Genomic DNA, 27,335 nt, shown 5'->3' with positions numbered 1-27,335 from the left:
ATGATTAGAACATATCTTTTTCCCTACGCAGTTGTTTCCATTTATGCTTCTGATCTGTTCCTCCTCAGTGCAATTGGGATTTCTAGTTTTTGATTTTGGTACAGTCTGTGACTGGTGGGTTAGAGCAAAAGTAAGGCATATGGACTGACATCTACCCTGAATCCAAGGGCTGAATTCAGCTCACAGGTGTATCTTGTTTGTCCCATACATGGTTTTAAAAAATTCAACTTTGGGTTTTGTACACACACCTACTAATTTATAATGACTGCCTGACTTTTGCATTTTCTGTTTAGAACTTCTCCCCTTGTGCCTCCTGGGAGAGAATGAAGTTTTGAGTGGTCAGGTCTTGAATCTCAATGGAGAAGTTACAGACAGACCTGCAGGACTAACTTCTGTCATCCACTCTAGACCCCCAGCCCTCCCGTAGATCTGAGTGATCAAAATTAGTGAATAGTTATTCCCCTACCTTGGTTTCTCTGAAGGGATAATACTTTCTACTCATACCTGTCTTGAAACAACAACCTGGTTTTGTAAATGCAATCTATTTCATGGAATTGAGTAAAAGAGTGAAATAAAATTATACTGCAATTTTACAGAAAAACCTGACAAGAGCTATTTGGAGAATTTTTGTCTAGAGTGTTACTACCCGTCAGCACTATTAATATATTTTTTTTCATCTTAAGAAATGACCTAACCCAAATATACCTTTACAACCTACTTTCATGTATTTTTTTCTGAAGACATGATGTTATCTGCACATTTTTAGAAATAATTATCCTTCAAAAAAATTTTTAAGTATAAACCCTTTTCATGTGCTGGTTTTCCCTAATAAACTACATTGCATAGTTCTAAACTAATATTTCTTAGATGGATTTTGAATAATGTAAAAAGACAAAGCCCACATGAAAATAAAGAATTGTAAAATGAAATTTAGGCTTTCATATATGAATTTAGCTGATCTTTATTCCCTTAATAATTTTTAAGCAAAAATGCTTTAGTCTACTTCATGAAGATCATTACCTTTGAGAGGTAAATATCTGGGCAGTGCCTTTTAAATAGCTTTCTTTTTAAAAAGTTCAAACATTCTGGACTGGTGGTGTAGCTCAGTGGTAGAGCACTTACAAAGCCCTGAGTTCAGTTCCCAGTATCAACAAAAAAATAGTTCAAACATGTTTCCCAAACTCAAAAACCCCACAGCTAGTGTTGAAAAAAAAAAATTAAACTATGAAATTCTCCATTTTACTTACATACAACTGTAGTAAAGGGGAAAAAAAATCTTTAATTTCTATAGATATCTACTTATTCAACATTAGTTCTATATCTACTCAGTAATATTTTTAAAATTCACATCAAGTCACTTCTTTGGTGGTTATCCATTAGATCCACAGAAATTAATGTAGTATCTACTCTACATTTAAATGATTCTAAATATGTTTATTACAAGTTAAAATTCCAATAGTGAAAAAATTAGGATATTCTCTCAAGGTTGTAAAGAAATGTAGTTCTGAGCCTTTATTTACTGCCAAAACAAAACCATTCAGTCCCAGGATTTCCATGGGAAACTGTTAGGACAACTTTTAGAACTTGTCCTAATAGAATTTATTCTCAAAGAGGTGAAGATTTCACTGACTGGCAGATATTAAGATGCTGGAAGTATTCAGGGAAGGGTTTTCCATAGAGCTCCAAGACAATTTTTACTTAATGGGAAAGAATGCTGGACAATATAGAACTAGGATCAGACCTAAGTAATTTCACATCTCAGCACAGGGTCATTTTTTCTTAGGTAATTTTATCTATTTTGGCGCCCGGGGAACAGGAAGTTACATTGTATACAGGCACATCTAATTGAATTGTTGTTAAAAAGTATTAAACTCATTCTTTGGAACAATAGAGTTGAACTGCAGATGTTGAAAATGTTAGGGTTGATTTAATTATGCATTTTGTAAATTTGATTATACCTCCTCTCTCCTTAGATGTCAAGTGTCTAGTGAAGGCTTTTTAAGCTTATGTTCATTTCAGGGCCATGTCAAAGGTATTAGGTTGTCTCTTCCTTGTTAAGATTTGTGAAACTACTACTCCAACTGACTCAGGAAAATGTTCATACTGGAAGTTGCCTTGGCCCAAGTGCCAAACACAATTACTCATCTCACCCAAGTGCTCTCCCCACCACCTCCCAGGAAAACTTTGGACCATACTGAGAATCCAAGTTAAAAGGGACAAAGATATGGGACAACAAATAAAGTAGGTCCAACATTCTAAGTCCCTAATCCACCTGTCTTCTCTTTGAGTATGAATATCTTTTTTTCTTAGATTTATTAATTTATTAATTTTATTTTTTAGATTTATTTTTAATTTTTATCTTGATTGTGCATTATTTCCCCATTCAGTAGCTACGAATACCATCTCTATTGCCATCCTCCAGTTGGGGAGGACAGGACAAGGCCCACCAATAAGGAAGGGTGAATTGGTATCCAAATGAGCACACTCACTGCTCACCGCGTTGGAGTTTGTCACTGAACTCTGAGCATACTAAATCATCTGAACTCTTACTGCAGAATTCATCATCATGTAAGTCAGAGTCTGGATGGCTCCACTGAACTGTTAATTTCTAGATCTGATGTGTTGACATCATAATCATTATGTTGGGAAGTTAATTTCTTTTAAGGGTGTCTATGTGAAGAACGTTTTTCTGAAGTCTAAACTTAAATATTCCTGAATGCTTCTATTTCTTCCTCAGTGGTGGTAAGTGAAAGATGAGCTTTTGTGATTAACCTGAAGCATCCATTGTGGTACCCTCAGCCTCACAGTAATAAAGGAAATATATAGCAGCTTTATTATTTTATAAAGATGCATATTTGCTGAGGCTCTAACACTAACAAGTCTGTGGACTAATGGTTGGAATCTGGGACGTAAGACTGGGGCTAAGTTTCTTTGCCCTCCTAACCCCAGAGAGTCTTTAGAAAAATAAAAATAAAAGAGCAGAAAGTACTTAAGGTAAGCCACTGTTGTATTCATAATATAGAGAAATAACCACCATGCCTCATGGACAGTAGATGCAGTTCTCCACGGGGCTACAAAACTGTGCTAGTAATAATTTTAATTGGATGCTATCTTTGCTGCCTTCAAAAAGTATCATAAAATGGAATTATTACAGGCTCCAAGTGCACTTACAGAGCTGGCCTCTCACAGAAGGAAAGAGATAACATTTATCCTTTGGAGGGCAACATCAGTGGGCTTCTATTTGTTTCGTTTACATGCATCCCCAGCTGCCTGCTATTTGCTTCCTCTTCCCTACGTCTAAGAGATCAATTTGAATTAAACGCTGCAGAACTGGATGCTAAGTTGTGCTGGCCCTTTGCCTTTGGGGATGGCACGGCACCATGGAAGGTCCTCTGTGCTCCTTGGGGGGTGGCTGGAAATCATACCTGTAGAGGATTGGGTGGCGTGAGCGGCGACGGAAGGCCATGTCCCGGAGATTGACTGGGCTTCTGAGGGGGGCTTGCACTCTGCTGGGTTGGAGATGGCTGGTTCTGGTTCTGCGGGTGGGAGTGGGACTGATGATGCTGCTGGGGCTGAGGCGCCTGTTGCAGCTGAGACGGAGGAGCTGGCAGCTGCTGGGAGGCAGGTGGCGGCTGCTGGGGCGGGGTGGGCTGGGGCTGTGGAGGCTGCTGGGGCTGTGAGGGCGCCTGTGGGGCTGGCTGTGGGTGCTGGCTGGTTGGCGCTGGAGGAGGCTGCTGTTGCTGCTGCTGCTGCTGCTGCTGCTGTTGCTGCTGCTGCTGCTGCTGGAGCTGCTGGAGCTGCTGGAGCTGTTGCAGTTGGGAGTTCAGGGATGAGGTAGCTGTAAGGAAAGAGAGTGAAACAAACATGACAAAAACATCCTGCTGTGTCTTGATGACTTGACCGGTGCAAGCTAGAAGGGCCTCCTTTAGAGAAAGTTTGCCCTCTTCCACTGAAGCTCTAGTGTTTAAGAGGGCTGTGAGGTCCTGGGAGAAATAAAATCACTTCTTGGGAAATTTTTACAAATTCGGAGCAGAATGTAATACATCAGACATTTCCTCTGAAAGGCAGTGGGAATTGCTGTAAAAGCGTCCCTTTTAAAGGGGGTATATGAGGAACAGAGATGTTTTTAAGGACTCCCTCTCTCCCTTTCCACACTACTTGTGAAATATACTCAGGCCAAAATCTGATGTAGATTTTCAAAGTTCAACCAGTTAAATTCTTTGGTAAATGCTTGACTGGAGTTAAAAACAGAACACTAAATTGTTATATTCTCCTTTTCATCCATCATCAATACCATGAATGGTTCCATTTTCACTCTTTATTCAGACCTCTACCAATCTGCTTAGACATCTTAGTTTCATGTTTCTATAGTGTGTTTTTTTCTTAAAAATAGTTTCTCATGCATGTGCCTCTCCATTTTGCCAACATGTAATTTTTAATTTTTTTTTTGCCTGCTGATCAAAAAGACAGAGCCCCCAAACCAGAGGAATAATGTAGGTGACTGAAATATGTAGTGTGATGATTCGACACATTAGAGTGTACTTGAAAATAATCTCCATTCCTTGCATAACCCCTTTAAAAGTAATTCTTTTAAAGCACCTCACGGACCGGCAAGGAACTGAAAGAATGAAATTATCTTTCAAGATTTTCTTGTTATATGAAAGGCAAGAGTTGGTGGGCTAAGCTGTCTTAGTACTGAGAACATTAAATTTGTTCTTATGTCCATCTAGCACTGAACAATTTCTGTTGCAGGAAGCCAAAGCATGGACTAGAGAAAGTTACTGCTGAAAATCAAGTTCACTTCCTTCTTTGCCTAAGTCTCAGCCTACACGCTTTCTAACAAGCCCATGGACGTTGGTATAAGGAGCAACCTTGAACCAGCAGGCCTTAGCTGCAAAGTTTTTCTGCTTCTCCTCTACCTACAGTTAGTCAAGATTTCCAAAAGCAATAATTCTCCCTTTTGCAACATAAAACTAGTTCCTATTTTGAAAAATGCCCATTAAAAAATTCTAGTGAAAATCATGTGATATGATTTGGCATATGATACACCTTCCTTCACACAACTGTGTTCTTGAAATATACATGTGCATTGAACATAATGAGGGCACCTGAGGAACTTTCTCTGTAAGAGAGTTAACCAGTGACTATTTTTGTAAAGCTAAAGCTCATTTTGTAAAATTTATTGAATACCAGCTAGGCACTGGTAATGTGCCAGGTAATGTGCAGAATTTAAAAAGGAAAGCTAGTCCTGCCTCAGAGAGTTCACAATCTAAATAAGATTAATTCATAAAAAACAATCTGGTTTGGAGGTGCCTCTTACAGAGTTCTGCTAAAGGTAGAAGTTTAGATACTTCATGCATATCTGTCCATGGATGAAGTAGTCAATAGTGTGAAACTGACCAAAAGGACTGAATTGGGAGAATAAAGAGACAGGATCCTTTGTGGGTTGTAGAGGCCAAAGCAGTGCACAAGGCAGATGTGCCACGTGGGCAGACAGGGTTTAGAATAGTGAGGTGAAGGAAGAGAGGGTATGTCAGGTTGGGGAGACATCCAGAAGACAGCATAACTTTTAGGTGGATGCAGTGCTAAGAATGGACTGTCTCAAACTCAGGGAAGTTTTGAGTAACTTAAAGTGCAACAAAGGTAGGGAGCCTACCTAGTAAAAAGGGTGAGGGTTCGAATCCTCCTAATTAACATTTGTAAGTCAGATTTCAAACATATAAATCAGGCTTATTTCTAGGAAGATAAAATTATATTGGTGAAGTGATAGTTTGACTTTTTCTGGGAACACCAATGACCAATTCTGTGATCTCAGGTATCATATAGGGCATCCACAATGGGCCATTTGAATAGCAAGTCTTCATCAGGTCACTGAATCTCTCTGTGTCTATTTGAACATTTCAGGGTAAGTTTTGCACTAAGCCCAGTGTGACCTGGAACTTGTAACAGGACTGTAGAGGTAGAGATAAGCTAGAAATTACCCAGTCATTGTGCCCTTTATCAGAACTTGAAGAGGAAGGCCTCATTTGCCACCCTCTCCCTTTTCCTATTCTATAAAATCATATTTGATGGAAGATTGGGCACCCAGCTCAATTCCGGCCTTTCAAGGTCTTCTGCAATCTAGGGGATCCTCTCCTCTTCCTTTTGGTGGAGTGACAGACTTTGGGAACCTGATTGCATTTGGCCTCTTGCCTGATTCAAATCAAGCCTGTATGGACTTTTTTCAAGTGGGGGCACATACGCCAGTGCTTATTTTCACGGTTGACTTAAATACCATACTGTTTCATTTTGGTTAGAAAAGCATTTATCTAAATCAACATTGAGAAACAGGAAAGACTGGGGAATATTGGCAGATAGATATTGGCAGACGAGTAGGTGCAACAGACCCTAACCTACTAATGAGACAGGGTCCCAAACGTGTCTTCGATGTTTTATATCGGTGAGTTCACATTGCTTGGATATTTCTTTCCTGTAACAGCAGTTTGACTGGAAAGGCATAAACCTAAGCAAAACCCTTTTGAGTTACATAAACTAATTTGGCATTTGCAAGCAAAAAAAAAAAGATGGAAAATAAAATGCGTTCAGGTATATAGTGGATGCAAAAAAAAAAAGGGCAATGAGGGGAATGTATAAGAACATGACTCTGGTCTAAAAAATGCCAAAGCTACTCAATAATATGAAAATGAAAGAAAAAAAGTGAAAATGTAGTGCCTCTAAATGGCTCATCTTATAAGGCATAGTGACATATGGACACAGAAGAATTTTTAAAAGTGCCTGAAGTTAGGAAGGTTCAAGGGCATATTTGAACTACAAAGAAAGATGGTGGATAAAATGATGCTTCTTGGGGTAAAACTCTGACCATAGGCATGAAGATTAAAGATTTTTACTTGTCCCTGGTATTTATGTCCTTTTATGATTGTTTCCTAGATCTGGTTACTATCCACTCTGTAGGCCAATGTGAAATGTGAAATTTAACTACAATAACAGCAGCTATGAGGAAAGAAGAGCTGCACAGAAATACATCTTGAAAATTTAAAAACTTACAGTTTTAAAAAGGAAACACAAAGCAAAATTCCAAGGACTTTAAAGTTCCCAAATAAATAATTTAATATGAAAAAGGAGTAGCTAAGAATTCTGTATTTCTCCTTTCGTTTGCTTTTGATATTTCTAGTAATTTCCCATTTTAATGTTTGATAAACAATTTCCCATTTTAAATGTTTGATAAAGGTGTCCTCAGTAAACTCCACACTTAAATAGAGCCACACCATCAGAGACATCTGTGTTATACTTGAAGGGATTTGGGGATTCGAGAGTCAAAAACATCATATATACACTTGTCCCTTGGTTTCCATGGGAGATCTGTTCAAGCAACCCCCCAGATAGCAAAATCCATGATACCCAAGTCCCTACTATAAAACAGTTTAGTAGATGCATATAATCTATATAGTCCTACTGTATGCCTCGAATCGTCTCTTGAGACTCATTATGTCTAATACAATGTAAATGCTATATAAGTATTTGCTGTATGCATTGTTTAGGGATAATGACAAGAAAAAAAGGAAATAATGACAGAGAAAAAAATTTAATATTTTTTAAGAAATATTTTTGAACCATGGATGGTTGAATCTGAAGATGTGGAACCAGAGGATACAAAAGGTTGACTGTATCTGCATTTGAAAACAAGTTCATGAATGATTCTAGAATGTGTCCCATGCTTAGGAAGGGACAGAAAGCAAAATGGTAATCAAATGCTAAAAGAAGTGTGGTTGTTAGCAACACCCTCTCCTACTTCATGCCAAGGTATAACATCATGCTGTTATATTAACTCTAGTCAGTTCTCCACTTAGCATTTTCTTGGGCTTTTTGGGTTTAGGCGTATGTGGTCAAAGTGCTGGATTGGGTTGAGGGTCTGCTGAGCAGTAGCAGAAAGCTCTGACTTACTGCTGATACTTACATACCTTGGGCTTATCTGGAAATTAGAGTAATCTCATGGAAATGTGTACAGAGGGGAAAAGACTCGTGCTGAAGAGGAAGGAAGTGGGCAGGGCTTATCCTTGAAAATGACCAGGATCCCTGCAAAAAGTACGGTTGTAATAATTCTCTAAACTCACCCTTAGCCCAGTCCCCTGGTGCAAACCTGGTCCTAGGAGAGAAAAAGTACCCAGTAAAAGCAAAATAAACAACCTTGAGAATATGATGCTGAATGAAAGAAACCAGACACCAGGGGCCACATAGTGTATGATTCCACTGATATGAACTATCCAGAATAGGTACATACACAAAGACAGCACAGTAGTGGCCTCTGGAGTATGAGTTGTGGGGGCAGGTAGAATTGGGAATAGCTGCTAAGGGGTATGGATTTTCTTTGGGGGTAATGATAAAGCTCTGGAACTGGCTAATGATGATGGTTGGACAACATTGGGAAGGTACTTATTGCTGCTGAGCTGTGCATTTTAAAATTATTAAAATGACCAAATTTAAATGTGTGTATTCAAATTTAAAGAACACTTCCTATATTCATACACTGGAGACAAAGATACACTGCCTTGGGGTGCCACAAGAGAACGAAATAATCTTCTTCTGCTCTGCAGGACTTTGTGGTCCTGAGTACACAGGGCAGCCACCAGCAAGGGCTGTGCTGATGGAGCCACAGGAGATTCAAGTTTGCACAGCTTGTGAGTGCTCTCTGAGCAACTCTGTCTTAAGTCTGCACTTCCAAAGCCTGTTAGCATAACAGAATTACATATACAGGTGGGGCAACCTATTCCTCCCTGAGGGTTTGAACAAAAGAAACTGCTCACTTGTAGACAGAGAGCAAGTTACGCCATGGCTGTGCTCTTGAGAAGAGGTGGTGCAGGTACCTAGTTCCGAAGACTAAACTGAAGGATGTCTCCTTGGTGATGAATTGTTCAGCTCCTGGGAAATTTTGTACACATATAATAATATTGGTTCTGCTACAGGCAAATCATGTTTTTTAAAGCCTGCTAACATGAAATGTAAATGTGCATCCTGAGAATAAAGATGCTAATTTGAGTAAGAACCATAGCCATGAGTTATTATAAGGAACAGAGACATATGAGGGGGTGGGAAGGAGGTGGTAGGAAGGGACAGTAAGAGGTATGAGGAGGAGAAGGGACACAGTGCGCTCTATTCTTTTCACAAATTGTCTTGATGGCAAGACAGTGTTTCCTCCCTGCTTAGACATGGGGTGGTGGCAACACTATTCTCAAACTCTGCATTTTAAGGGAAGCAAGTGGGCATCAGGTTGTATTGGCCCCAGAACTCTGTGACCTGCTGTCCTAGAGGATCATTTGTGGCAGCTGAGAGTTCTCTAGCTGGATTTGTTCTCAGCTGGGGGCAGTCACTTTCAGATCAGGCTCATTAAAACAAACAAACAAACAAACAAACAAAACTCACTGCCCATGAACCAGTGAAAAGGGATCTCATGATTTCTCATGTTGTCTTTGTCTCCTTGGTCTGTATTTATTGTTTACTTTTGTGGCCCACTAAAATCTCTAGAAGAAGGAATAATAGACTCTTAAACAACCTAACAGGAAGAATCTGAGTTACTAAATTGGACATCCACACACAGGCATTAGATACTAACATCTAAAGTGAATGAACCAGGAACCATCTCTGGTGTCCTCATTAAGGACATCTCTAGTCTATACTAGCATGCAGAAGTTTTGCAAAGCAGATGGAAAAAAAATGTAGATAGTTGGGGATTGAGAATTTTGAAAAAGCACAGAAGGTGAAAACTTGCTGGGAAATCTGCCTTTATTCTTGGCAACAGTCAGAAACAAGCAAAATCAATTCTGCCTCAAAGATGATGATGTGTAACATCTCACATATGGTCAGTGTTATCAGCTCCAAAAATATTGCTACACATGTCCTTAATCTGTCTTTTTGCTTCTTTTGCATGTAAGGCAGAGTTCTGAGTGTTTCTTGAGATGTCCAGGGAAAACAAAGAGAAAAAAATTTTCCAGTGAAAATATCCCTACAAATTTCCATCAGTAGCCTGAGTCACCCAGACCTTTTTCTTAGCTTGGTTGTTTCCACCAACTCTTGCGGCCTATCTCAAATTGTGGACCAGAATCACCAAGGGAGCTTGTTAGGACAGTAGTTTCCAGAGAGTAGAGCAAATCTGCATTCTAAAGAACCATCCCTGGGGATCAGGAGCCATTGCCCTTGGGGCTCCCATCAGCCCTTACTGAATCACGTAAGTGGGGAGGGAGCAGCTCTTCCCTTGACTTTGAATCAGAGCAACTTGCTAATCCATCTCCCTCTAAAACTTTGAGGAAACTTCATTTGAACAATTTGTTCTACCAATTGGGGTGAGGAGAGGGGATACAAAGAAACAAATAATGGGTTGAAAAGAAAAGAAGCCGCCAGAAATCAATTGTTCTTTAGTGCCTTCTTTTGGAAATTAGAGCAATTCATTAATCACTGTTACCTTTGTTGACATTTTGGGGGGCACTCTGTTGGAGTACATTTAATAAGAGTTAAATCTGAGACAGAACATTAGATTTCAGATGCTTTATTAAATAGGAAAGATGAAAGAGAAAACATGTGCCCTGAAGCAGAGGGAAGGAGCTTTGGCAGGGCTACTCCAGGAGGAGCTGACCTGCCCAGCATGTCAGAGAAGCTAAAGACTCAGAAGGGGCAAGTGGCTCTGGATTCCCAGAGGGATTTGCTGACCCTTTTTCATGGAAGAGCTCCCTACCATGGATGGCCTCCCTACCATCTCCGCCTTTAGAGTACTGCATAGCTATGCCTAAAATGACTGAAACATAATGAAAAGGTTCTCTTCTAAAGAAATTGAAAAACCTGTATGGAGAAAAATTAGGATTTCTAATGTGGATCTGGCACTCCAAAGTTAAGTGCTTCTCTCATTTACTGTAAAGAGGCCTGTCTGTCCACAAATTCACTCCAATACACTGAGCTCTCCACTACTCTCCAAGTCCTTAGGAATCCTTCCATTCCTAATGAGTGCCAACCAAGATAAAGAGTTACTCCATGTACAGAGAAACAACAAGTATCCCATTTGTTTACAATAAAAATAAATTAAAAAAAAAAAAGAAGCACATGGGACTGAAGTACACCAAGGATGTATATCAAAATCCAAAAAGATTTTGTAGAGAAAACAAATGTCTATCTACAAAGAAATGTAAATCACACTAGCATTATTACCATGCAATTGACTGTCATTAGTAGAAGTTTGTAGCTAAAGTCAAAGGAGTGATGCCTTCCAAGTTCTGAGAAAGAATACCAGTGACTCAGGAGGCTAAGGCAGGAGGATTGCAAGTTTAGGCCTCCCTCAGCAAATTGGCAAGACCCTGCCTCAAAATAAAAAATGAAAGGGCTGGGGATATAGTTCAGTGGTAAAGTGGCCCAGTGTTCAATCCCCAGTACCAAACCAAACCAAACAACAACAAAAAGCTTCTGAGTGAGACTGAACTCCCATCAAGAATTCCTCTGCTAGCTAAATTATCTGGCAAAAGCATGATCAAAGTAAGTCTGATTTTTGGAACTTACAAAGGTTTAGGACCCTTTTCTTTATATAATTTTCCTTACAAGCTGAATAAGTACATTAATAAATGAAACAATAAACTAAGAAAGATGAAGACCTAGGTTCCAGGAAAGTGTGTGGCAACCTGAAGTGCGTCATGAGGGAGCCCCACTATGACACTGTCCAGCAGTTCTAGACAGTGACCAATCCGGGTCAGAGTGTAAGGGCCCCTGGTGAAATATCTGCAAAAAAGAATGGGATGCTAAAGAAGTGATAAAACGGTAGACATTTGGGAAGAATTTGGGAATGTAAAAAAAAAAAAAAGAAACTAGCAACTTCATAAAAAACAAAAGCTGTTCAGGAAAGTCACAATCCAGTTATGAAGCAGCTGTTTCAAATTTGAACAAACCATTGATTGAACTTCAAGAAGAAAAACTGAATGGATTCAATGCTATAGAAAAGATGATATGTTAAGATTTCACTTCCTAAGAAAGCACACGTTTCTTCGTATATATAAAAAAAGATGGCTTAAAGGAACTTCAGAACCGGCATGTTGTCGCACACCTGTAATTCCAGAGACTTGGGAGGCTGAGGCAGGAGGATCGTGAGTTCAAAGTCAGCCTCAGCAACAGCAAGGCACTAAGCAACTCAATGAGGAGTCCCTGTCTCTAATAAAATACAAAATGGGGCTGGGGATGTGACTCAGTGGTCAAGTGCCCCTGAGTTCCATCCCTGTACCCCCAAAACAAAAAACAAACAAAAACAAAACAAAACAAAACAAAAAAAAAAGAAAGAAAAAAGTGTACGGTTTACAAGAATGATGAATGAAATATACAATATGTTGTGGTTTAGAAATAAGGTGTCTCCCAAAATCTCATGTGTGAGATCATGCAAGAATTTTCAGAGATGAATAATTAGAATATGAGAGGTATAACCTAATCAGAGGATTAATCCACTGATATGAACTAACTCGGTGATGACTGTAGGCAGATAGGGTGTGGGCTAGAGGAAGTAGGTCACTGGGGTTATGTCTTTATATTTTTGTCCTTGGCGAGCAAGATTTTTCTCTGCTTCCTGGTTGCCATGTTCTGAGTTGCTTCCCTCGCCGTGTTCTTCCACCATGATATTCTACCTCACCTCAGGCCTAGAGCTATGGAGTCAGCCAACTACCCACTGAACCTCTGCAAACTATTGAGACGAATCAAACTTTTTCCTCCTGTAAATTGCTCTTGTCAGGCATATTGTTCACAGCAACACAAAAGCTGACTATAACGCCCAATTATGCAATAAATTGTGGTATGATGAGCATTTGATGAAGTATAAAAGATTGTTCCATTTGGATAATTTTCTTGAATGATATTAAAACAGAGTAAGAAGGACAATTTGATCATAACATGTTCTTGGTTCCACAGGAAATAATAAGATAGCCATACTGAAATTAAGAGTGGTGTAACTGACTTTCAATTTTTGGAGCAACCTATATGAACAAATCATGAAAGATTTAATGAGGACATAAATGCTATCATCCCTGATCATGTAAAAATGAAAAGTTGGTGAGAGTGAGGGGAGGGGAAGTGAGAATCAGAGTGATAAATGGGGAACCAAGAGATGTTTCTATAGTTGGAAGAACAAATAGAGATTTAAATATGCAATTATAGTATCATATGTGCTATACTTCTATTAGCAGAGAGAAGAAGAGAAAGTGAGCAAAACCATCATACATTGGTAGCAGGAAATGAACATATAATACATGAGTCAATAGATCAAGAATGGAGATCAAGGCCAGGTGCAGTGGCTCACACCTGTAATTCCCAGCAGCTTGGGACTATAACACCCAATTATGCTGTAAAATGCAGTATGATGAACATTTGCTAAAGTATAAGGCTGAGGCAGGAGGATCACAAGTTCAAAGCCAGACTCAGCAACTTAGTAAAGCCCTAAGCAACTCAGCGAGATCCTGTGTCTAAACAAACAAAACCAGAATAGAGATCAGTTGGAAGTTCAGTATTTAGAAGTTTAGAGGCTAAACCCCAGAAATGATTCAATGTGAATGCCCTGGTGAAGTAATCTTGAGGGTGTGAGGAGTATAGCTATGAACTCTGAATGTCTTTATAAACCCTCTGGACTGAACTGACTTTTAACCACAGGTATGCATTACATTGATTAATTTTTTAAAAAATTCAGTGTTAAAACTGTGGCTACATCATGTATGATAACTACAAGTTTTATGCACCAGGTACCACTCTAAGTACTTGACATTAATTTTTATTGGTCTTCTCAACAGTCTTATAAAGCATTGTCTTCCAAAATGGATTCTCCCAGATTCAGACCCAGAGCCAGGGATTCAAGTGCAAATAATTTATTAAGAAAGGGCTCCTAGGAGAAGCCAGGAAGGACAGCAAGTCCAAGCAAGGAGGAGATTTAGTATGAAGTTCCAGCCTCATCTGATTCCAGGGAGCTCAGAAGTCTAAATTGCACCTATGCCTGTACTATCTGAAGTGCCCCTCCATTACTTCTATCTTCCCATATCAGTGAGTTATTTGTTCTAGGCAGGGATGGGGCATCCACTTCAGGAACTTCCTACTTTCCATGTGGGCAAGTGACTTCAGTGCCCAAGAATCAAATAATTCTTGTAATCAATGTACATATTTTACAATTATTATTGGAGGTGGTCATAGTATATAGCAGGCTACATTAAGGTACTCTTAAGAAAAGGGAATTGTCTTAGGGAGATAAGACAAGATATGAATTTCCAAGGATAGTCATATTAGGTCCTTGTGACCCTCTCTTTATTTGTCTCTTTATATATGTGTGTGTATAGATATGTGTGTGTATAGATATGTGTGTGTGTGTGTATATATATGTATATACACACACACACACATATGTATATATATACACACACACACTCATACACATATATATCATATTGTAATATATGATTATATATTTATAATTTTATATATAATATTAATGTATTATATATTATGCACACATATACATTTATATAATTATATTCATATATAATTTATGAGCTTTATATCAGGGTCTCTGGAGGAATTGATGAGCTATTTTCAACATAAAATAAGCATATGCCTAATGAAATTCTTAAGTTTATCCCTAATAAGACTTCACGGACTAATCCATGTATCAGGCTATCCAGTGTGGTACACAGGTTAATTCTTACCAAAGGAAAAATTTAAGTTTATTTAATACATATCTTTGATTTGTAAAATTGTATAAATGAGTTAAGGGAGTATGTGCATATGGATTTTTAATAAATTCAGTTTCCTTGAAGGCAAACTGTTTCAGATAATATGCTAGAAAAGAAGAAAAACATGTAAAAAGAAATAAAAAAAATACAGAAATATAAAAAAGGACCTTAAAGGGTGCAAAGGTGGGAAACTGAGGCTGGAATTCTCTGTGACCATCTAGGACAAACTGGGGCCTTGCTGAGATCTCCCCAGGTTATGGGAAAAGCATCATCATTACTGGAGATATTTTTTTATTTTTTATTTTATTTTTTTAAGCTGTGAAGAATTTGGTGCTGATCAAACTGCTCCTGAAATAAGCATATGAGTAGAATGAGTAAAAGAAGAAAATGCAGCTCTATTAATACTAAACTTCTAAGTAAGATCGTCTTTAAGAATAAAAAAAAAAAAAAAATAGATTGAAATAACTCCCACCTGCCTGTTTCCACTGAATTTTAAAGTCTTGTTCAGGAGTTAATACAATACCAAATAGAACTCATAAGATTTGAACGTGCATTTGAAAGTGAATTCCTGGGGATAGATTCTATGTGTTCCTTGATTTTGTTTTATTGATGTTTGCATAACCTGTAGGGAATCTATATACTGCATATAGAAACATCAATTTTTGATTTGAAATCCATTTGCTCAACAGATGAGACCAAATTTACCCAGAGAATCCTAACCCTCCATAACGACTGGTATCTTTCCTTCATGAAGTTTGGCAGAGACTTGGTGAAGAATACTGCAGAAAGGATGAAATGCTCTTTGGATGTCAATTTTCCGTGTTCATTCTCCAGTATATGATAATCAAGTTGTTGTTGTGTGTGTGTTTGAGAGGTCTGAGATTCACAGTACGCCATTATCCATGCCTCACTCTATTGATAGAACATGAGGTGAAGGACAGAAAGTACATTTGTGTGAAAGAGGAAAGCAGCTCAAAAAAGCGCTCATGTAACAATCAACTCCCATTATTTTCACCATATGAAAATGTGAAAAAACAGTTAATACATTCTTGGGGATCTCTTCCAAGAAGGCCAATCCACCTTCCGCTGGAGATTAAAATTTTTAAATTAGAGTCAACATTTATTGAGCATGATTTTTATCATGAAATTTTTACTTCTTTTATTAAGGTTGAAAAGAGACCATAGTTACAAAAAGGATGCTGTGGATATGGGGAAAAGAATGAAGTATGTACGTTGTATGTTTCTATGCTAATAAAACAAGAAAATAATTCTTTAAAATTTAGCAAACAAAGCATGATGCACCCTGGCTTTCAAAACAATCAGCATTTGCCTTTTGCTTCAAATGAAGATTTGCAGGAGAAAAATATTACAGGCGATTCATTGGCTACTGAGCCTGGTTTAAACACAGCACTATGTTCACTCAAATTTCTTTTAGGCTATAGACACATGGGCCAGTGCTTATTTTCATGGTTGATTTAATCCATCCCCTCCTGCCAGTGTGGGGATTATTCCCTATAGTTATTCTCCAGTGATCTGTCAGTTCAGATTAAAAAAAAGTTAAGTGACAAAGATGTGCTGGCTGATTCCTTTAGAAGACTGTGGAAGCTAAAGTGTATAGCAAGAGATTTCTTTTAAGAATCTGACTATGTTCTTCCCTTTTTAATTTCCTTGTATTACCACAAACCTTCCTTATCTACGCTGAACTTTAAACTCTCTAAACAGGCAATTCAATTTGTTCCTGTACAACAGCTTCAGGGATGCCAAAAAGCTTTATAGATCTTACCTCATTGGTTCTTGCTTATTTTTTGAGAAGAGATAGTATATATTTCCTCTCACTTTACAGATGAAGAAATCTAAGATATGAGTCTAGGACCACGTGTCCTGGCTTTGCTTAGCCTTCACAATAAATAACAATACTTCCTTTAAGCAACATCTATTTTTGTCTTTTGAGATATAAGAATTAAAACATGTTCTTGCCAGATTTGCAATTCTATTCCAGATTTTTGAAAAGAAACTTGTCATAAAATGACATCATAGGGCAAAAATGTTACTCTCCTGTAAAATGTTAAAAGTTACTCAAGTTACATAGTAAATATCATTACTATTCTCATTCTTATTTCTCTTTTCATCTCTGCAGTTGAATTCTTTAGTAGGAAAATGAATACACTGCATGGGTAATTTGGTTTATTTTATATTGATGTGCAAATCAGTCATTCAATTCATATACTTCATTTCAAAGCCTTTCATATGTACTAAGTTAAAACGAAGACAACTAATAGTTGTAATGAAACACTTGCATATTGATAAAATCTACTGGCAGAGAGAAGTCATCAGGAAAAGAATCCTGGGAAAATTCATAAAAAGACATAGATGCTGGAATATTAATAGAACTAGGATGTCCTTACTGTCACATCACCTGTGAGTGCAAATGTGTTTCTGTCAATATATCTTGGATTTCTGCTAGGCTGGTTGATCTTATTCGTGGGGGAATATTATTTTTACTTTGTTTACTGCAGTATGAAAAAAAAGGAGGTAAACACAAATGTATTGGTAGGGTAGGCTATGCTGTAGTAGTAGGCAATCTTAAGTGACTTAGTTCAACGAAAATTATTTCTTTATATGTGGAAAGTTGGCAGGGAGGGTGATCTCATTGGATTCACCAGGTGCCCACACTAACAGGGGTCCATAGTCACTACCTTGATTGAACATTACCAGGATGATGTCAGAAGAAAAGAGAGTTTTTGAGGGAGGAAATGAAGTACTCCAGCCGGGAAGTAACCCCACCACTCTGTCACCACTCTTTGGCCAACTCTAGTCACGCTGCACCAAACATGAGACCAGAAGGTGCCATCCTATCAGCTCCCATAAGGGGGAGAGCCAGAAAAATGTAGCGAACGGCATTAATGACCTCACAAAGTCAAGCTCTATCTCCCAGATAGTTTCCATATTTATTGCTTTCTTTTCATTTTTCATTTCCCTTAGTTTAACCTCATTATGCTTTGTTTGGATCACTGAAAGAGACTGTTAATTGGCTTCTAATCTCTTACCTTTGCCATTCTTTCTCTCATTCATTAAATTGATTAATGATATCAAGTCACATGCCATGTGTCCCTCTTCCACTAGAATGGGATTATCCCAAAATTTTCTTAAGGGGATATATGATAGTTGCCATGGACAATAAATGCACCATAGTACTCAGTCAATATTTGGGAATAAATATGCTCTGCCTTCAACCCTCTTTCTGGACCTATCCAAACCACTTCTGAGAACCCTCACTTCTAGTTCAGAGGTAGAAGTTGGTGGCATACGGCTGCCTACAGCTAGCAGACAGGGATACTCCACTCTCAACTTATGGAAGCAGGGATTTAAGAAGTTTGACTTGGTTGATAGATTGAAAGATCAGTAGTGCCTCCACAATGTATGTGTTGTCCATTTTTCTTTAAAGAACCATCCAGATGATCTGGCAACACAGCTTTGTATGGGAACTGGAGTTGAGTAGCAGCTGTCCTTCAAGGTAGGGCTGGTGCCCTTATAGTCAGAATTGATCTCCTTTGTACTACTATGAAGTGATATCATGCTGTGCCTTGTACTTTATTAATGAAGTGTCCCTGGTTGCTTCTTTTGCCAAATAGCTTCGTAAGAAAGGTAACAATTTTTCATTCATGATTTTGTTTTTGTTTTTTGAAATCTTCCTTTCTTCTCTGCCAACAATCAGCATATAATAGATGGCCACTAAATAATTAAAAATGGTCATTGTAGAAAACTGTAATTTGATTGGCCAATTGTTCACTTTAGCCTGTTCTTCATACCTGGCAGGTATCACATGCTTGCTTTGGTTTGGCTCACAAGAGATATCAGGGGAGAATTCCTGAAGTTAAAGAGATCCATTGCTCAAATTTCTTGGAGACAACATGCAAATCATGTGATCTCTAAGCTTGTAAGGAGCTGCAATTAGATTTGGAGAATGTTACAGATTTATTTTTTAAACAGTCAGATTTCTGAATTCCTTTTTATAACTATACAGACTAAGGCAGCTACCATGGTGCATCTAGAGGTAGGCTCTAAGAATTCTGTAGGGTAATTTTGTTTCTAAACTAGCTACTTATTTAAAGGAAGTAAATGAGGACCCATAAGGATTCAGGATTTGAAAGTGTGCTATATAAATGCATCATGAAATATGTATATAAAATGTAGTCAAAGAGGAAATGACAAGCTTAGAATGCCCAGAAAGGTTATCTGGATAAACAGAACATGCCTCAGGTGGGTCTCAGATGGACAGATTAAATCTTAATCTTAGAAGAGAAAAAATGTCATCCTAACCCAGGCTGACCCAAATTCCACCCAATCTGGAGAGAACATAATAGAGAATATGGATTAAGGGGTTTGAGTTGAAGGTCAAGTTTTTAGTATGTTTGGGCTGGCAGGATGTGAACATCAGTCAGGCATAACAGATGTGCTGCTCTGTTGAGTGAGTGGTAGTAGACGGGCAGAGTCTCAGTGTGGATGCAGGGGCCCCCACGGGTCAGTTACCATCTCCTTTTTTCCATGGCCACACTCTGCTTCTCGCCTATCAGCAAATGCCTGCTCTGATCATAAGGGAAACTGGGCAAAAGCATAGGATGAATGAGCACCAACTCATGAACAGTGCTGGTAAAACAATACCTACCAGATGCTTTCTTCTTAGAATGAATTAAAACATTAAATACTGATCATGAGCAGGTTACAGAAGCACTGTTTAGAGGAAGGTGAGAATTGAAGTTTTATGGCTACATAGCATCTCATAGCCTTTGGCTACTCACCCCCCTCATGAAGTCACTGGTGGTTGCTTGCCTGGACCCATGCAATGGTCTCCTCTCTATCTTTCTCTTAAAGCTTAACTCATCCTCCCCACCTCTCTTTCTTCCTGCTCCTTCCCCCTTTCTTCTTCCCCTACTTTCTTCCCTTCCTTCTTTTCTATCCATCTTCCCTCTTTACTCTAAAACAAATTGAAGCATTTACCATTTGCCAGGGAACATGCAGGAAGCTGAACTTGTAAACATGAATTAAACTTGGCTTCTGCTTTCTCATACTCCAGTCACTTCTATCTGGGAAAACAGACACATGAATGCCCAATTACCATACAATGTGATATATTAATATATTTTCTTGGTTATTGATTTTCATCATCTCTCCACTTCTCCAAAATAAGTGCATAGCCTCATGCTTCACATCAAAACTCTTACCATTTAGCTCCAACTTCAGTTTCTAGCTTTGGCTCCCATTATTCTCCTATCATAAATAACCTCACTTTCTACCTGCATTTGACTTCATGCTCACACTTAACTTTTGCTCATGATTTGCTCTGATTTCTACAGTGGTCGCCTCCACCACCCTTCCACTGCCACCTCTGATTTTCTCACTATCATGGTCCTATACAGATGCAGTTCAACTTCATGATGGGCTTATGTCCTAATAAATACATCATAAGTTGGAAAAGATTGTGTCAAAAGTGCATTTAATATGTCTTACAGGTGAATATCATAACTTAGCCTAGCCTACCTTAAACTTGCTCAGAACACTTACATTATCAGCTGAGGTTGGACAAAATCATCTAACACAAAGTGTATTTTATAATAAAGTGCTGAAAAGCTCATGTGATTTATTGAATATCATGGCAACACAGTACACTGTGGAATATTGGCTCTTTCCCTTGTGTGGCTGACAGGGAGCTGCGGTTTGCTGCCACTGCCCAGCATCTAGAGAAAGGATCCTACTGCCTTTATCTAGCCTAGAAAAAGGTCTAAATTCAGAATTCAAAGTTTGGTTTCTACTGAATGCTCATTGTGCACCATCTTTAAGTTGAAAAACTGTTAAGTCAAATGGTGGTAAGTTGGGGACAATCTTTCTCTGTAGCCTTTTTGACCCCCTTTCTACACACAATATGTACAATGATGTGACAGCATAGTTGTGGTAGTGCACATCTCTTTCAGAGTTGTTAGGCACACTGGATTGCATTAGAATACCGCTGTCCTTGTTCTAGAGCTGTGATAAGCCTTTTTGGATAGTGAATCCCTTGAGAGTCTGACATTCCTGAAAATCAACTTCTTTATGTGACTACTCAGTCTGCTATTTAGGATGCTTAAATATCTACATGATTTGGTTGAGATCTAGCCTGAATACTTAGCTCTGTGAACAAATTCCATTAAAGAAGGACTTAGCTATTCCCATTCCCTTTTTAGGAGGCAGAAAATGCTTTTTAATTAACCACACAACCAGGTTTATGTGAATAGGAGCTAGGTATACCAGCATTCCTTTATGAACTTACAACAACTTACTGCCTATGACATGCAGGTGTTTTTCAGGGTCTAGAAGGCTAACTGCATTTCTCCATTATTCACAAACAACTTATTCAGCCTCTTGTCACTGCATATTCAAGTCATTGAATGATTAACTATTCTACTGATTTTACTGAATAGCAACCTTAGTTGTGCAACATAATTGGGGGAGGGGGAAGTCTGCCTCTCCAACACATCCATTCCAAGTTGAAATGGAATCTGTTTTCTATGTAACTAAGAAATATGTTATAGGAGTCCATATGGATTTGAAATGTCCTGGTTCCCCAAGTTACTTAGTTTATTTATTTATTTTTTAATTCTAGTAATATTTCGTTTTTACTTTTTTATGCCTCCATGTGGTTTCTTTTCAACTTTCAACCACTGGAATTTTCTACCTTCTACTTTCCTCTCTGGAAAATACCAATTTGGAAATGCTGCCTTTCAAATCCATGCCATGAGTATCCATATTGTTGATATGAGCTGGTCCTGTTGGTCATACCTGGTAAGGCACCACCTGTGAGGGCCAGTTATGGGATTGCTAAGCACAGTATGGAAAATTTCTACCTAGCCTCTGTTTTGAATGACTTTAAGAAATTTTGTATATGGAGGATAGAAATGATTATATAGTTATTGAAATCCTTTTATCTTATTTGAAATTTAAATTATTTGGTAAATAACAGTTTGATATTTGGGGAGAGTTTTGAAGGGGAGGTGATGCCATTGATAAATTATAAACCTGTTAATTCTGCAGAAAGGTACTTTTAGTGACTAATAGGATGTCCTTGTTTTGTACATGATCCAAATCTTGTTTTACATTTCTTTTATCCAAAATATTTAGGCATTTGACATTTTCAACCCAAAATTCAATTTTATACTGGGATTTTATTTGCTTCAATACATTAAAATTTCAGAGGTACTTTGGGTTCAAAAGCTTGGATTTCTAAGTCAGTATATGCATTCACATTATAAAGCTGTTAATGGTGAGCAAAGTATTATATACTAACTAGATTTTTTCCTATCTATTTAATATATTATATGTGTTTTGTGATATGAGATTATAGAAAGTTTAGAGTGTCAAACAAGCATTTAATGTATATTTTAAAGAAAATTTATGGCAATTAAAATATTTGGAGACAAAGTTATCACATTTCAATTTGTAAAAATCTTTAAACTCTGTGTCATTAAGATGCTTTGTATAATGCCAAACCATAGCTGGAGAAACTAAGTTTAATAAATATCAAATAGATTTTATGTATTAAAATTTATAAACACTGTGCAAAAAAAACCTTGTAAATATAATACATAATTAGATGAGTGAAGTAATTAGAAAGGCTTATCAAAGTTTTTTTTTTTCTTAAAGAAATATTTCTAAGATAATAAAAGTGAAAAAAATATCCCCATGGTAATTTATTATGTCTCATCTTTGACCATAAATTATTAAACCTGAAAAATATCATTGGTACAAAAGCTGAGCTGTGTATATATCTTCATTTGTTAAGGCAACATGTATTCACTGAGTGCCTACTATGTTCCAAGGTACTGTGATTACTTCCAAAGCAAATTTGGAATATGAAAGAAGGACTGCAAGCTCTCTCTGGGTTGTACAACCTTTTTACAAACCATCAGTGAGTGTCAATCATGTAGACAGCCGATTTCTAGGTCCAGCCAACTGGGAGTCAGTTTTACATGCTATTGAGTTAGGGGATCCAAGGGGAAATTTTTCTCCCTTCAGTGCATTCAAGGCCTGGTAAAGCAACTGGGTGACACCTACTTCCTTCTATATAAAGCATGGCTCATTGCAGAGGGATAGGTTGAGAAAGAGAAATTCCTGTTCCGGAGTAAAACATTTTGCTTATATTCGAGAGAAGGAAGGTGAACTTCTGCTTCTTTGTTTGGAATCCTCCCTCTCAAACTGAGACAACCTCAAGTTAATGGGAAGATTTTCCAATCTCAGGCCAAGCTTGCCCATGTGCCTTTGGATTCGCCCCTTATTTTTCCAAGTAAAAGAATTTTATGAGAATGAATATGCCAAGACTCAAATCTACATTGTCAGATTTTTGTTTCCTTTTTTATTGCTAGGCATTTGACAAAATTAAGTTCTATTCTGAAATGTACAATTGTGACAACCACAGCAAACAGGATGGTGTGGAGCATTGGGGTGGAGGAATCTGTTGCCTTGTGTTAGACAAACGATCATTTCAGTCATCATCAGACTGTATACATGGTGTGGGTCTCATAAGATTCTATCACCATGGTAGTCATATTAATGTTTGTGTAAATAGACTCTGAGATGTTCATATAATAATGAAACCACCCTAAGGATGTACCTTTCAGAAGATATCCCCATTGTTAAGCAATGCATAGCTATACTTTGAATGTCTGCAGATCCAAATTTAGGAAGGTCATCAAGAAATCTAGTCTTTCCGAGGAGTCAATTCCAAGAGATGTGTGTACTAGCCTAACTTAAGTGCTTCCAAATCTTAAAGCTTACAATGAAATGATACAGAGAACTTTGTAAACAGTGTGTGGACTGCTTGGTGTCTCCAGGCTGGATTTTCCCTACACCTTAAGGCAAAACTCACTCACATTGCAACCACTGGGTTCTAGATAGGAACCCAGAGGGTTTCAGGTACTAACTCAGTTCCTAGGATATGCCATTTTTTTCTGAGAGATCCTTTTTGTTGCCCTATCTTCTCATTTGAGTGCCTAGATCAGGTAGAGATGGGGATGGAAGGCAGCTTTGAATAAGATCACAATTATGCTTTGTTAGTATTAGGGTTAAAAAAGGAGGTCAATACACTAAGTCCCTATAAGTGTTTAGAAGGTCACCAGCAACAAGATAAACTTAAATCTGTAAGCTCAGTGACCTGAATGGTACTGGTTGATTGAACTTTTCAAAGAGTAAGATTGAATGGCGGCAAGATGAATATGGAACCCAGTCAGTGCATAGAGGTGTGTTATTTCTAAGATTTCTATTACTACCATTAGTACTGTTACTGCTATTACTATTACTTTCAGTGCCATTAATTCTATTATTTCCAATGTTATTAGAACACAGAACTTGAATCCAAGGAGGACTCTTCAATCTGCTCTCAACCAACTCCTTCCTTTTTAACTGGCAGGATTTCCTCATAGGACAGAAATATCAAGAAGATGAAATAATCTTTTTAATATTGGTAAAATTGCTAAAATTATTTTAACAAACCATAGGTGTTTTGTCTATATAATTAGAAAAATTAGCATGTCCACATGGGTGTTTTAAAGCTAAAATGGAATGGTGTATGGAAAACCTCTAGGTCAATGTCATCCATGAAGGAGGAACATAGACATTATTTTTGCTACTGAAGACTCCAACTTGGACTGAAGTGAAAGACCTGTGAGATAGGTGGGAGGAATATGAAGGAGAAAGGAAAATGGAATAAAGAGGAATAAAGGGAAGACTCCTCCATGAGAGCCCAGCTACATAGCTCTGGTAACTATGAAGAACAGCCTTGGTATGAGAAGGCTGCCTGCCCTTAAGAAACATTATTTCATTTAATTTTCAAAGTAACTTTATTAAGAAGGTATTATTCCATTATATTCTTGAAGAAGCTAAGAGTTAATGGAATTAAATAACTTGCCCAACAGGCCATAATTAGTCTTGATACTGTCCCTAGTTTTGCACTTCTTACTTTACAATCAACAGTGATTCATATCTTGCTTTTTTTCTAAAGTGTGTTTAACTCAAAAGTGCCTGTTAGCTCTTTATCGCTGTGACCAAAAGTCATCAACCTAAAAACACAAACTAACACAATCAAAAAGTTAACCAGTTTTCACAAAGTACTTATATACCATATTTAACCTATGATCACCCTTACAAAGACCCCTGATGATTTATTTGCACATCTGGCTTGTGGAACCTGTGCCAATGACCACCCCTAAGGTGATCCTGGAGTCTGTAAACCTCCTTGGAAAAATTAACATTGTGAATGTTAAAGACACATTTACAAGTGGAAAAAATAAAGGTTCTTGGAGATGATGGTTTATAGAATTAGAGCAACAGAACTCCCTCAAAACCCCAAAGCTATGCATAGCTCTCTCCCACTCAGCAGTGGATGGGAAATGCAGTCCTTTCTTTCTTTCTAAGGTTGTAAAAGAGGATACTAAAACTGACAGTACCATAAATATCAGTCATGGAAATGCTATGAAATACAGTGAAGTTTTGTACTTAACACCACAGAGGCTTGGGGTTTAGTTATGTTTAATTTTGATCGCCTGAAGCTTTAACAGACTATCTTGGGAAGGGAACTGCCATTATGGTTCCATGGCCAAGAGACTTTTTAAAAGTTGTGTCCTTTAAAGTTCAGGAGACTGATTGCTATTCTTTAGGCTTAAGAAGGTCCATTTCTAAATATTTACTAGAAACAATTCTTTTCTTCAGAGTCTCAGATCTCTCAAAAACCTTTGCTATAGTTTATGCATCCTATAAAATAAATCATGATTAATTTAGGCTCCAACTTTTTAGGCTGAATAGGTATATTTTTAAGTATAAGAACAAGTGTTTTAAAATTTGAATATTACATTGATTATTAGTGTAAATTTCATATCTTGTCAACTGAACCCAAGAACAGGAATAGTCACACGAAAGGTAAGGATTAGGAAAATAGTAACAATAAAACAGAAAAGCAAACAAATAAAACATTTATTTCATGGTCTTTCTTACAACTTTCCACAGAAAATGTGCCCTCCAACCAAAATATCCAGGGCAGACTGAATTCTATTTAGATTCTTCAGTTTCTTCTCATAAGGCCTTTTATGTTTACCACAAGGAAATATAGAATTTCACTTCAACCATGGTCCATGTCTAGCTGGGAGGAATTGCCTGGAGATCATATTAATGACAGTTTTCAAAAGAAATAGGAGATGACCTGCTTAGTCGATTATAGCAAATGGATTTCTCCTGTTGGAATTATGACTGAATTGTAAATCTCTTCAAGGAAAACCAGCCAACCAACTACGCAGACCTCCTATCTACTAGGAGTGCTGCAATTCAAAAATGGCAAAGAAGCCAGGAAGGAACCTACAGTCAGAACTATAATTCCAGTTCTCAAACAGAAATGTCTGCAAAATACCATCCCACACTATACAACAATGGAGACTGCATGTTCTAGATGTGCATAACATCACACATCACAGAATCTCAGAAGAATGTGGGTACCTCTGTAAATTCCTTTACATGGTAGAAATTTCTTCCATAGGGTTCCTGTCAGAAAACACCCAACATCTTTTTTTTTTTTTTTCCACAATCTCCATTGGCAGGGACACTCAGTGTTCATGAGGAGGTTGATTTCATCATTAGCCCAGATTGTAAGATGATTTTCTTGGAAGACTGAAAATCTGCCTATTTATAAATATCCCAATTCTATTTCTGTAGCACTACCTTGAAAATTCTTTTTGATATTCCTACTAATATATTTAGGGTCAATTAACACAAGGCTAAGTATTCATCAGATTGCCCTAACAAGATTAGGTTTTCAGACTCTTGAGGGTACTACTGCTCTTCATCTCAGTTTCACTCTGATCAGAAATGTCAAGGTGATGGGTAAGGGATAGACTTATTCCTCAGAGGATTTGCTTATTCATAATGCTTATTTGAATACCTGCTATGTTCCAGGCACCATTCTAGGTATAAGGAAACAGAAGAAACTGACAACTATTTGTGTCTTTAGAGAACTTATATTCTAGTTGAGGGAGATAGATAAGAAACAAGATACATAAAGGAAATAGAGTGAGTTAAATGGTGAAAAGTGCTAAGGAGAAAAGTCAAGCAGAGAAGAGCCAAAGAAGGCCTTGAGGGTATTGGAAGTCTGGATGGGGTGATGAGGAAGGTCTCTCCAAACGGGTTCAGCAACAAGACATTCAGACATGAGGCAAAGAGACCCAGAGGCAGGGCCACTGCTGCAAGGCCAATGGTGTAGTCCAGGTGTCTGGAGACCTGGAAGGAGGGGAACAAGGCTAGAAAGCCTGGGACAAAGGGTCAGATACTGGGGGACAGGGTGGGAAGGGAAGGGGAAACCAGAAGGTACAGGATCTTGTAGACTGTTGAAAGAATTATGGCTTTGACTCTGACCCAGGAGAGGTCTTCATTCATCTCTTCATTGAGTGGATTTTAAATGGTGCTCTGTTCCCTGGGCTCTTACATAGCAGTGGTTTTAATACCTGGGTGATGGCTTGGCTTGTTACAAAATGCTGAAGTCACTCTTTCTCTCAAAATCTTACAGAATTTGCATCACCGTCTTTTGGAGTTGAGTATTTCTGT

General features: G+C 37.9%; 1 protein-coding gene across 1 annotated transcript in view; it reads right to left on the bottom strand.

Annotated features, from left to right (window-relative positions):
* Nucleotides 1-27,335, bottom strand: part of Pou6f2 (POU class 6 homeobox 2) — a 463,599-nt gene that overhangs the window by 111,199 nt on the left and 325,065 nt on the right. Inside the window, exon 5 of the mRNA XM_047561027.1 lies at nt 3,426-3,838. Within this exon, the coding sequence (XP_047416983.1) occupies nt 3,426-3,838 (413 nt within the window). The remainder of the gene's footprint in view (nt 1-3,425; nt 3,839-27,335) is intronic.

Source organism: Sciurus carolinensis, chromosome 8 (assembly GCF_902686445.1).
Source record: "Sciurus carolinensis chromosome 8, mSciCar1.2, whole genome shotgun sequence".
Classification (NCBI taxonomy): Eukaryota; Metazoa; Chordata; class Mammalia; order Rodentia; family Sciuridae; genus Sciurus; species Sciurus carolinensis.
Note: the sequence above shows the minus strand (reverse complement) of the source record. Positions and strands in the feature narration are given on the sequence as shown.